General features: G+C 40.8%; 1 protein-coding gene across 1 annotated transcript in view; it reads right to left on the reverse strand.

Annotated features, from left to right (window-relative positions):
• LOC128297092 (glycine receptor subunit alpha-4) overlaps window positions 1-12,934 on the reverse strand; it is a 36,053-nt gene that overhangs the window by 3,904 nt on the left and 19,215 nt on the right. Inside the window, exons 2-4 of the mRNA XM_053032657.1 lie at window positions 12,762-12,838; window positions 3,531-3,630; window positions 780-934 (exon numbers count right to left, since the gene is read on the reverse strand). Of these exons, the coding sequence (XP_052888617.1) occupies window positions 780-934; window positions 3,531-3,630; window positions 12,762-12,838 (332 nt within the window). The remainder of the gene's footprint in view (window positions 1-779; window positions 935-3,530; window positions 3,631-12,761; window positions 12,839-12,934) is intronic.

Below are 12,934 nucleotides of genomic sequence, written 5' to 3' on the forward strand. Positions count from 1 at the left end.
CAGTAACGCGCAAAGCGGCACCAAAAGCACAGGAAGGAAGGCTAAAATCAATTGCGATTGTAACGAGGCGATGGCAATTATGGCCAGACAGCGTGGAGATGGGTTAATTTTTCATCGACTGGGCAAGTTTTTTCTCTGACGGTGGAAAGGGGAACGGCTTTAATGGGCATTAGGCTACGTTTAGGTTATTAAACCAATACACTAGGACAGTGGTCGAAATGTATAACGCTGTACTAAGATTGTTAGAGGCACGTGAAGTGTCATAAGTATTAACATACAACAACATAATTAAATGAAGCAATTGAGTGTAGTAAATCTCTTTCATCACACTAGCTATAACAAAACAAGCTACTACTACTACTACTACTACTAACAATGCACAGTGGGTGCAGCTACTTTTGACATTTCAGACACGTTTATAAAGAAGCGTTCAGCACTTGCAGAAGAGAAAAATGGTTTTTACACACAAAAAACACGGACCAAGAGTAAACACGGAAGGTAAACACTGGAAAAGTTACATAAACAACTAAAGAATTAAATAGAACAGTTTTTACATAGTTTTTAAATAAAATAAAAATGCTTAATTAATAGAAACAAGCGAAAGTATAGCAGGAAGCATTATAGAACGAACGAATGAACGAACGGAAGAGCCAGACTTGGTAAACAGACGGATTAAAGAAAGAATGGAAGTTCCACACACCGTCACCACCTTCGTTTAGCGGTTAGTCCATTTAGTCCGGACGTGCCAAATACAGCAAAACATCAGAACAGCCATTTACCTGATATCTTCGAGTTGAGAAAGTACGGATCCGGTTGCCATAGATTATCGAAAAACTCCGGCGGAAGTATCACGTGATCGTCGCCATCCTCGAAAATGTCGTCGTGCAGATCCAGCCTCGATTCCACCCACTTCTGGTGCACGAACATATCTACTCTGGATATGCCGGTGCCGGTGTTGATTTGTTTCGTGAGATTTGTGTGTTGTTGTGGTCGGGCCACGGTTGGTCGGTCGGCCGGTCGGTCGGTTGGTTTGTTTGTTTGTCGGTCGGCATCGAACCCGTTGGAAAGGAGCAGGCACACCAACAAAAAAAAATGGGAAAATTGCATTATTAATCGATTGCTTTCCCATCACGCCCAAACCTCCCCGATGAAGGGTATTTTTTCCACAAGGTTTTGGGTTTGTTTGTGTTGATGCAATGGAAGGTTTAAAGGGCCGGCATGCATGCGTGGTAGTGCATCGAGGTGCAACAGCCTTGGGCATCAACCATTTAGGAGTCACAGGCAGGGTTTGGAGGGTATTGTGAAAAAGGAAGAAAAATTAGCGAATGAAACAGCAATAACAACAACAAAAAAGCAATATTTAGATGTACGATTTGATTGTGAAACATTTATGTATGTCTTCTCTTTCCCTCACTCCAAACGTGCTTGTCATCTCTTTTACTCTATTTGTATTTCACTTTATATCGTTCCTAGTGGTTGTCCCCCTTGTCACTGTGACAATCGGCAAATCCCGTGCAATTGCACCGGAGGTGACACCGATGTCACGGCGGAAGTAGGCTTGTACCCATTGGTAATGGAGCCACCGCGACCCACCCATGCAATGGATTGTTGTTTAGTGTCGGGTGGAGCCCTAAACCCACCCACCACTATCCGGCCCGTTCAACGCAAATTGGCTGGCGATTCGGGGCTCGCGGGGTTGGTCTAATTGAAGGACACCGGGCCCAAATTGTGGTGCGCCATTTTGGTGCCACCGAAGCACCGACTGGCGCGGTGGTAGTGGTGTGGCCACCGCAAGCGCACGTCATTCGCGGCGTGGATACTAAGGGAGCACGGTGTGGTAGTAAACCGAGTGTGTGCATTTTATGTTCATGGCCGCCGTGCACCGCCCGGGTGCATGAGTGTTTGAGTTTGGAATGAGTGAACGGAACAATAAGTAGCGATCGAAACCGACCGTCAGTTAGGTTTTGTCCTTTCTGTACTCGAAAGATTTCAATCGTAGCAATCGTTTTGTATTTCTATGTTGGGCGACTACGATTTATTGGTGGTTGACTTTTTTTATGTGTTTTGCATTTCATTTGCTGATAAGATTAGAAATGTTTGCCCAAAATTTGGGATTTTGGTAACGATTTATTCAAACGAAGAAGTTTTATAAACTTTAATGTGTTAATGTTCAAATAAAAAAACCATTACACTAATATCTTTACACTAATTCTTAAGCAAGCTGTTAATTATAAAAATTAACTTTAGCTTAAAGTCTTGACTTGTAGATTTTATTAGTTTTGATGTTTTGATATGTTTCAATTAGCAATGTGCGAGCCAACCAGAACCTAGCGGGTTGGAGCCATCCGTAAGTGACCTGATCATGTTCGATAGGTACAAACTCATAAACTTGTTCGAGACCCCAGGGCTCTCATGATTAAAGAATTGTCAGAAAGACCCTATCACTCATAGTTTTGTGATCCCTAGTAGCCCGTTTTGACACTTTTTATATTAAATAAAAAATGTTAAATAAAAAAAAAATAATTATAGCTTTAACCCCGGAAGACATTATGCGCTTTTCACGTTAACACTAGAACCACCTACAAGTGCGATTGTTGAGCATCTTAAATTTGACAGAGGCGGAAGAGACCCAGGAGGTTGAAAGCCTCTCTAATAATTGACAACAACAACAACATCTTAAATTTGAAATATTTTCTAAGGGTTCGACCATTCATTTTGTCCATTGCTTGAGTATGAAAATTAAGGATTTACCTAAATCTGAATTACCCTTTAGTTTTGAACAAAATTCCATGTTTTTGGCAATCTCGATCGATGGGGTCTAATTACAAAATGAAATGTTGATGTAATGAAATTGTGGCTGAAATCTCGATTTTTTACAATAACTCATGCAAAAATGAGTTTTAAAAATCAGGACGGTGCAATTCGAAATATCCGATCTCAAACTTGACGAGCCATTGTGATCCGTCCGGTCGAAGATCATTTTCCCTAATCCTGGTCTTTCTAGTGTAGAAAGTATGATCATGCATCTACCTTGATGGGATGATTCTAATGTTGCTTGAATCTGATTCCGCCTCGTGAATCTTTATGAATCGTTCTATCGTTCTATGACCTGAATGAATTAATATGAATGTTTATTCTTACAAATCTTTGAAAATTCATGATAAATCTTGGAGTGATTTATGATTCACTGAGGAGTCATAAATCTGTTCAGAGTCAATTCCTCAATTCAATCATTTGAGTCTATTATTTGAATTACTCCTCACTAAAGATAAATATGCATAACTCTTCTCAAAAGATTCATTAAGCATAACACTGAACGATTCACGTTCGAAGTTGTATTTGTGAATGATGTACCTTATGATGTACTTTACTGTTTAAAATTGATGGAGACGAATCATATGCAGGTTAGAAAAAGCTATTCATTTAAAAACCAAAAAAAACCAGGATCATGCCGCTGCACCGCGTATGCAAAGGTGATGTGTGTACAATATATTGGTTTGGTTATTTGTTTGCTTAGCTGCTTTCGATACCTAAAATCCATATCCTCGACATTTATGGAATTGATATCTACCACGAATATACTGAACTCTACCACAACCGGGCTGCCTTTTTGTGACGGTGGCCGAACCTCTGAAACGAAGAGAGAAGAAGAGGAAGAAATCATTAAACAAATATTGAATGAAACAAAACCCGGTTGATGAGTACACTATTGAAATGTTTTTGGGGTTTTTTTTCCCAAAAGCACCCATAAGCGGATCTCTTGAGCAGGTCAGCTCAAGCAGGCAGGTAGTTTCAAAAATAGTACGTTCTGCGTACAGCTGTACGCCGGTTCCGGTTTTCCATGCGTGCATTTATTTCCGGACCGGAAGCACAACGCACTGCCGGGGGTTTGGATGGCTGTTATTTACCGTGCCAAACGTAGAAAGGCACACCATCGCCAGCGAACGTCTTTCCAAGGGCGCTACGCTGCAGTGACCTTGGGAACTTATTACGAACAGTGGCGAGTGCGCGCGGGTGCAACCATAAATAAGTAGGCACGTTGCAATTGCACTTCCGAAATTCGTAAAACATTTCCTCGTTCGGTTTCGCGTTCTTGGTTTACACCAGGAGTGGTGACCGGTATGAATGATGCGAAAGAAAGCCGAAGGTGCGAAGTGCATTTTAATGAATCTAATTAGCTATTTTTCGCCACCGGGAAGTTCTTTCCTGAAAGGCACGAAAGAACATTTATACAATCGAATTGTGTTTTGCATACGAAGTGAAGTGTGCTGGTGCTTGATTTATTTCCGTTCTTTATTAAACTAATTGCGCTAGCAAACTGGCGCAGTTACATGTTTTGGGCTGTATTTTGCTAGAGGAGATGAATTTTATTCGTTTATCTCTTCATCGGAAGCTTTTAGATTTTAATTGCACACGCTATGAGACACCTTTTCACTCAACTTTAAACCGTTATCGTTTTGTATAGCTGTTTTATGAAACAACTGTCAATTTAGCACATGCACCGAAGCTTTCCACTGGCTTATGCACAGCCATGCAGAATCTATCTTTTATGTGCGCTGTTACTATAAAGTGCGAGTCCTCCGGATCAATATTTTATATTCACAGACATTCTCAGCGCTGTCGAAGCACTGAACTTCGTAGAGGCAATAAAGAGCTCTCATAACTTTATCCGAATAGTCTTGGATATACTAACAAAGCGTTTCGAATATCACTTATTTGACTGCCTGCTGATTGCGGTATCACTGGAATTGAAAAGACAGATCCCATGGCTAAACGAGGTGCCTCTAAGGGCAGCTTTTTCGAGAGATCGATTCCTCTTCCCGAGTTTCTTGGCACTCCACATCAGCTTTGCGTGATTCGCTGGCAGAGTGTGTGGAGGAAGAGGATGAACTCGTGAGGTTCCTGTATTCCATCTAACTGCATGTATCCCTGGAAGATCGTGCATTCATTCGTATGATGTCTAGACTACTGTCGAGCCATAATGCGAAGAATGCGCACCTTCAACTAATAGGAATGTCCAAGGTTTGTAGATGTTGCATTGGGGTTCACGACATCAATCACATCCTCTGGTCATGCGTTGAATACGATGTGGTAAGATCCGGACTTCTAGCAGCATTTTTGGCAGCAGAAAGAACACCTGCTGTGCCGATTCGCGATATTCTGAATCAGAAGGTCTACCAGTACGCACGGATTCTGTTCGACTTTGTCAAAAAGATCGGAATCACCCTATGAATCCTTTCCCATCCTGTAGGTAGTACGCACTATTGTCCATTGTTTTGTTGTTTTATAGTATTATTCTTGTTTTTACAGCAGTAGTTTTGTAGCACTTTTGGTGTCTGTTATTGGTGACGCTTACGATACATCTCTTGCGTAGAGATCTGTAGGACAATATCCACCACATATAGGACCAATCCAAGAGGAGTCCAATATAAGATATCAGTTGATATCCGGGATATATATGCATGGACAACAGTCCGTTGGGAATCTAGATGGCGCTACAACCTCTTCAAGATTTTGGCCTGCTGCAGGACTCATTAACGTCTTCACTCCAGTTCAATTTGGACCTATAACGCCTCCTCTGTTCATGTGGAGGACTTAAAATGGCTTTCACGAATATATCATCTGGGCAAACGTACAGGATAGGGGTGTATGTAAGCTATAGCTATAAGTAGTTTAGTTTAACAATGTTAGTTAAAAATGGATAGATGAATGGATTGGATTAGTATGTAAAATTGTAACAATTGTGTAATTATAAAATAGCAATTAATTAAGAGGTTAGCAATAATTGGGGCTTTGTTTTTGGCTTTTATTCCACTCTTTCTCTTCCATTTCACTAGCCCACTAGCGTCTTAAAGCATTTGGCCAAACAAATCATACTTTTAAATTAAAGTTATGAAAATCCCTCCCCTCCAGTGCAGCACAAATTCGTTTCCAAACAGCAGGCAAAAGTAATCGCTACAAATGGACCAGTTGTCAAGTTGCCAAATTGTCTGTTGAAAACGGAACATAAGCGATAAGCGATATTAAGGATCGAATCCTTTTTTTTCATCGGCCCTCACGGCCATGCTATCCATTAGATAGACAAAGAGAGAAAAAGAGAGCGGATATTGTTTACCGTTTCATTTCTTAATTAAATACAACCCCGCTTCAGCAGGTGGATTTGTGTATTTTCCACTGTGGAATAGTATTGTTTGTATACTAAAGCGGGGTAAACATTTGTTTGCTGCTTTGCAGTTCGAATTATCAATACGGACGGCTATCGTTCTGTTCTAATCTGAATCAATCAAACTGCACATCAAATTAGAAATTACCAAAATGATTGGCATGCTGAAATTCTAAACTTATCGATGGATCCATTCCCACTGCGTTGCAGTTTGGAAGAATAAAAAAAATAGATACGATTAAAGACGTCTAAATGTTCTCCAATAATGCAATCACTGCACGATATTTAACAGGTGCATTAAGTCCAAAAATTCAATAAGTCAGACAAATTGATGAACTGTGTTTTTTATATTTAATTTGATAGACTTAACATGGGCAATGACGGGTTTGTTGTTCGATTGGTTCGTCAATTTTCTATGCAATTTTCCACTTATTAAGCTTATGTGAAGCTTTAGCTTTACACGCCGTACTATATTTAAAACCCTTTTTTCCGTACCGAACTTTCGCGTGTATAACAACACCACCTTTTGTATCCACAGTTTTCTGTCGAAAAGTGGGAATGGTTCTATACACGGAGAATACGTTTTTCAACAGATTTTGACGGATTTGTATACCCTAACGAACTCAATTCATTGGATCACATTGGATCTATTGAACAATTTGAGAGTCGACTCCTGATTTGAATGACTCCTCATTAAAGATTCTTATAAATGAGACTTCGCAAGAGATTCATTAAGCACAACACAGGTGAGTTTCGTTCGACTGTCGCTAAGTAGTATATTACCAGCAAGCCAATAACTGACTTTCTGAAAGTAAAAACTCTCAGATAAATGATGAATTGCCTCCACTAAATTTGAACACGCAAAACGGAGGCGTGCGGATGGCAAGATAATGGTCAAAATTAGGTAGAACTCACTGGTAATTGTCCACATTTATCGAAATTTAATCGAAGTATTAGTCTCCGTTTGCTGCCACAGGCCTAAATTAACATAGCAATGTTCAGTGAGGCCAAACAAAACCAACGGGTTTCCTGAAGAGCGTAAGCGATAAGCCCTTGGAGTGTTGACAAACGGTTGTTTGAACATATGAATCGAATTTCAAGTTCATTAACCGAAACTGAAGGGTTTGTGATTGTGGAACAGATCGAGTTTTGGGGTTCAGGAGATTCAGGAAGAATTATAGTCAGTGGTTGATTTTTCATTAAGAGGAGTTGTAAATCTCATGAAAATCGACAAAATAATGATGGCCAATTTCTACATCAGTATCCTGTCAGAAAATCCTGGAACTAGTCCCCATTTTACTAGTCTACTATGGTCTAGCAGGTTGGTGTTGTCACGGCTATACATTTATTCGATCCTCACATTTCTTTCGTATTAAAACATGAAAGCACTTATATACTGTATATATCTTTAATATACTACTAGAAATTTTCCGCAGGTCATCCCATACATAAATCAGAATAAAGAATTGAATCCAGAAACATAATCCCAAATGGATTCAATTTCAACAGAATCCCAATCGGATCGAATCCTTTTTAGGTTCGGTCAATTCGTATCCGATCAGATTGAATCCTTCAAAGGATCGGATCTTCAAATCTTCCGAATCCCAATCTTCCCATCACTACCTTGCGGTCCGTATTCGGGGAATTCTTATAAATTGGCACAAAGTTTACAAAATAACACACAATAAGAGCCAAATTTCGTACTACAGCTGATAGCATTTTGGTTATTTATTGCAAACCATATAGAAGCTCATGTGGTATATTGCTATAGCCGCATTACAAGCAAAAGAAAAACCACTGAACGCTTCCCACCACCACAGAAAGATTGACGTGAGTTAATATATCACCACGTGGATGCAGCTACTGTATTAGCCGAAGAGGAAGAATTCGCGCATTGAATAAAAGGAAAAAGGAAAGACCATAGTGCCCCACATCACGCAATGTGGGTTTCCCCTCGTGGGAGGAGGTCTGAATGGACAACAAATACTGGGAAATGGGGTTTTTCCAAGACGCGCAATGGAACCTCGGGCACCGACATTTTGATTAATAAATGATGCAATGCAGTCGAATGGATTATTGTGGTGTGTTCGGTAGGTGTTGGATCACCTCTCGCTCGATGCTATAGTTACGATTGGCGAGTAGGATACTGAAGGCTACATTTGCTGCAGCACCAACACTACGGGGCTGTATGGAGTCGTTTGCCGGCGCTCCCAAGCCTCGGGGTTGTGTTGGAATACCAAAAATGAATTTCGCCACCAATGGACCAAACAGGATTATTAGTTGTTTTGGCAATCCAGTGGGTGTTAATTGATCGCAGGGTCATTTATATACACAAGTTACTTGTTTTACTCGTAGTCACTGTGCCTGCAATAAATGGCTGTAAGCGGAGATGTTGTGTGATGACTTAATCAAACGCCAAGCTTTGAATGTTTATTCTATTCACAGTATATTAATGTTGGTTTTCTAAGCGAATTATAAACTGCTTATGTGTGATTTCATTGTCCAAACATTTATTTTCTGCCAACTGTTTCAACTTCGCGATCTCGCTTATACTTAAAAATGTTGCAAAATGGCCACTTTTTACATACTGTCGATCGGTTTAATCGCAACATTAGACCCGAATTTCTCACATCTACCACCGACAGCAGTTCCAAACAGAAGGAAATAAACGAAAGCAGCATCCCAACGGCACAGATTGTCCAGCAAATCAGTAAATCATTCACATCGAATGCATGCACTGTGTCTTCTTTGGGCTTTTTAAACCGGTTGCTCATCTCCAGTGTGTCTCCCTCGTTGTGGTTAAACCAGTTCCGTAGGATCCAATACCGGAAGAGATCACCCTCAACGAAAGCGGTCCAGTGAAAATCGAGCAGTTCGTCAAACGGGGAATAGTAGAACAGCAGGAACGTATCCTGAAACGGAGCTATACGTTCCGGTACCAAATGCAACGCATCCCAACGAATGTGCATCCACCGTTCGGCGACATCGCACGGTAGAACGACGTGACAGTTTGCTTCGTCAGCCGTCAGTTCACGGTCCGGTATGTCATGCTCATGCAGGAAAGTAACCGTGCTAATCTTGTTCACGTATTCGCTGACGTAAACGGGCCAACCGGATCGATTCACCTCGTCCACTGTGCGGAACTCGGGATAGTACAATACCTGCGAAAGTCGAGCGGTCAGTATGGACTGATAGACGGTTACGAGAATAAGGCTCGCGTAGATGTAACCGGTCAGTATGCAATTACCAGCGGAGGTGTCGGTTCTGGACCTCGGCGGTCCATTGATGAACGTCTGGAAGATGTCAAAGTTAACGCTGAGAAACGTGCGTCCCTTCAAGTAACCGTAGCGTTGCAGCAAATAGCTCGTGAGCTCGGAGACGAGCAGCAACGCAAGCCATACACTCCATTGAAAAGGGTCGGTTAAGAGTCGGATGAAGGGAATCCGACCACTTCGCGGTGAGATTATGCAGTGATAACTGAACTGCCTCAACGAAATGCGCCGAACCGGATGCGTGTTGAACGTATCGTACACGATGCCAAAGTCCATCGGTTTATTTTCCCGCCATTTGTGCAGATTGCCCGTGTGGATGCGGTACCGTGCGTTGATTCTGCGGCTCATTACGTCGATGAAGTACCAGTAACGGTTGGACTGAAGCATCCGGTCTGTTTCGTCCCCGCGCGTGAAGTATATCGAGAACTCGTAGCCGTGCAAGTTGCGATACTGTCTTTGGAACAGTTCCTCGAGCGAGGGGAACGTCGGGCGATCTGGTCGATGTAGGAAGGTTGCCTGCTTAAACGAATCCATTGATACGCAATCGAACGTTCCCATCATATCGTAGAAAAGCATCACAATGTTATACGGCCGATTGTACTGCTTGAAACGAAACAGGTCAAATGGATTCTGGTTATGATGAAGGAACAGGACCATCACGATGAATCTTGCATTTCCAAAACGGCTCACTTTCCAGCTGAGAAACGACTGGAACGCTTGGAAACCCTGCGTGTTGGGGAGATTTGATTCTTAGTGCCGCCTTTGCAGTGCGAATCCGCATCACCTTCACTTACGCTTGGCAAGTTGTTGACGAATATGATGAAGTACTTCTTGGACGTCATAAACTGCTCCATTCGATCGTCCTCCATGTTCACCTGGTGGGCACAGGAGTATTCGTCCAACCCGTTCAACACGGTACCGAGGACGTCATTGGCCTGAGGATCTTCGTGGAAGCGCATGAACTTTAGCTGATAGACGTTATCGTTTGCACAGATTGGTCGAAGTAGCTCCAACAAATATCTAGCCACCGGTGCATCTGGACGAAGATATGACCAACTCCAGGAAGGTACGAAAAGCTCATGCTGAAATGCGCTAGTAGCTTGCCAACATCCAATATTGGTGAGGAGTACTAGCAGCAGTGACCATTCTCCTGCAGCCATCGTAGCCGGACTGATGGAAGGCTACATTGCCACCTTCGCACCAATTGGAAACCTGTTTCCTCGTGCTCCGAATTATGCAGTAGAAGACACTTTGAATAATGAAAAATCACACTTTTGATACCGGGATTTGGTTGTTTATTAAAATTGACTTATTTGTGTTTGCAGGGGAAAAGGATTTTTTATTCATTTTCCACTGTCTTACATACTTCATAACCCTGACATCTTTTATATTTTTTAACTGCAAAAGTATGATGTGAAGTATGTGATGTTTCGAGCACTTGACACTTCTGATAATTTGACAACCATTTTAAGGTCAATTTAATCCATTTTTTGACTCAGAGGTGACTTAATCCAACACTATTTGTTATATGGTACCTATTATACGTGGATTCGAAGATACGCAGTTTTTTGTAAATTTGAAAGTTGAGTTAGTTTATAGAACAAAATCTAAGAATAAAAGGTTAAAATTAGTCCAAAATACCTTACTTTGCATTGTGAAACATTTGTATTTAATTTATTTTAATTTAATATTACAAAGTTGTCACCTGATTTGTAGAATATATTGAGTGCAGCGAAGAAAGTCAACCATCTGCCTTTGAAGTATAAACGATGTTACTCCCGGATGTGACTCACGCGGAAATTCTAGTTACGCAAATTTCTCTCGGGTTACAGGTTTTAGGTCCGCTATAATGGCGTGTCTCGGGGACTGCCTGTACATATATTAGTATCAATAGATCAATAATTTTACTTATTTCATTGCCTTTATATAGCATTCCATAACTGGCTTTCGATGTGTTTTAATACATAATAATCAACTAGAGCAGGGTCTTTTAACTTTAGTGCTTCTCCTCGTCTTCTCATTTTAAATGATTGCGTTATGTAACGATTCTTGTCCATGAAAATGAACAGATCGTTCTAGATTTATTTTCACCACATAGCTAGTCAATCAGTAGATAGATAGATTCTTAATTTATCCTCATAACCTACCAAATTTCACGATGGTTTTTAGGATGGTTTTTTTTCTGTAAAAATACGCACTTTTTTCAAAGAAACATTCTCCTGGAAATACTATCAGCCAGTTTCTAAGGTTTATTCCTGTTACTAAATTAGTTTTAAATAACAAAAACACGGTTCATTCACATCTGATAAAACGAAATATGGAAACGAAACATAAATACCCGAGGACGCCGATAAATTTCCACACCAAACAGTGGATATTTAGTTACAATTTTGAATTTAACGGTAAAATCCATACGACATATCGATATCGCCACAAATCACCCCATGTGTGATGGGTTAATTAAGGGTAAATCAAGGGAAAGTTAGCAGTCGTTTACCCATACATGCAGTTTTGACATGCTTACAGTGGCAATTTGGAGTATCCTAATTTTCCCTACGTTTATTGTCTCGTTATTTAATTAAGGGAAAATCATTCACGGATCATGCTGGCATCATTCACTAAGTCTTACAATCATTTTCAAGGCATAAATATAATAATGAAAACACGGGTTTAGTCGTAGCATTGTGGGACGCCATCACACTGCCTCTACAATCAACGAGCCCAGGGCTATAGCCCAGCTATAAGACAACTCCTCGAATGTGTAAATTCACTGATCCGTGCTTGACTGAGTCCTTGTCACCGGGGAAATAGTTCGGATGGGATCTTGTACCGGTGCTCTGCTGTGCGGTTCCGATACCAAACACAGTCTTTACGCGGTTCTCGACGTACGCAGATGCGGAAATACGCGAAATGCGAAGTTTTGTTAGCATTCACTTCGTGTTTTGCACTTTTTGGTAAACTTACTGTAGTTGATAGAGACTTTTATTTTTCTTCTAAACATAAAAATATGAATAAGAATAAGTATTCGATCCCATAATACGGCTTATCAAATATGTTTGAAAGGAGATTCGAGATAATGGGGATGTCACGAATTCATACAGCCTTTGGAAATATGCAATTAATACTTTTGAATTTTAACCTTGAAGGGATTTTTGGCACACCAGAGCATTTGTTGATTTTTGATGGTTTAAGAAAAATATTTAAAAAGCATCTCGAGACAAAAACTGTCCACTGATTGATTGATTTAACAGATTTTAAAATCCAATGCTCAGTTTTCTCCCGTCTGATCGTCCCAAATACACCATCTGTTGTTAACGTTAGCCTACCTTTAACATAGTCTTCCGGCAGTACTACCCGTGGTTTGAGTGTGTAATTTTTCGCCGCCAGCACCTCTGTCAGTAAGCTGCAACGAAACGAGAAGAGAATATATATATGCGTGAGCCGCTGGGTGGTCTAGAACTGGGTAAAGTAAAATCGGAAATGAAACCGATTCCGTTAC

Source organism: Anopheles moucheti, chromosome 2 (assembly GCF_943734755.1).
Source record: "Anopheles moucheti chromosome 2, idAnoMoucSN_F20_07, whole genome shotgun sequence".
NCBI classification, from domain to species: Eukaryota; Metazoa; Arthropoda; class Insecta; order Diptera; family Culicidae; genus Anopheles; species Anopheles moucheti.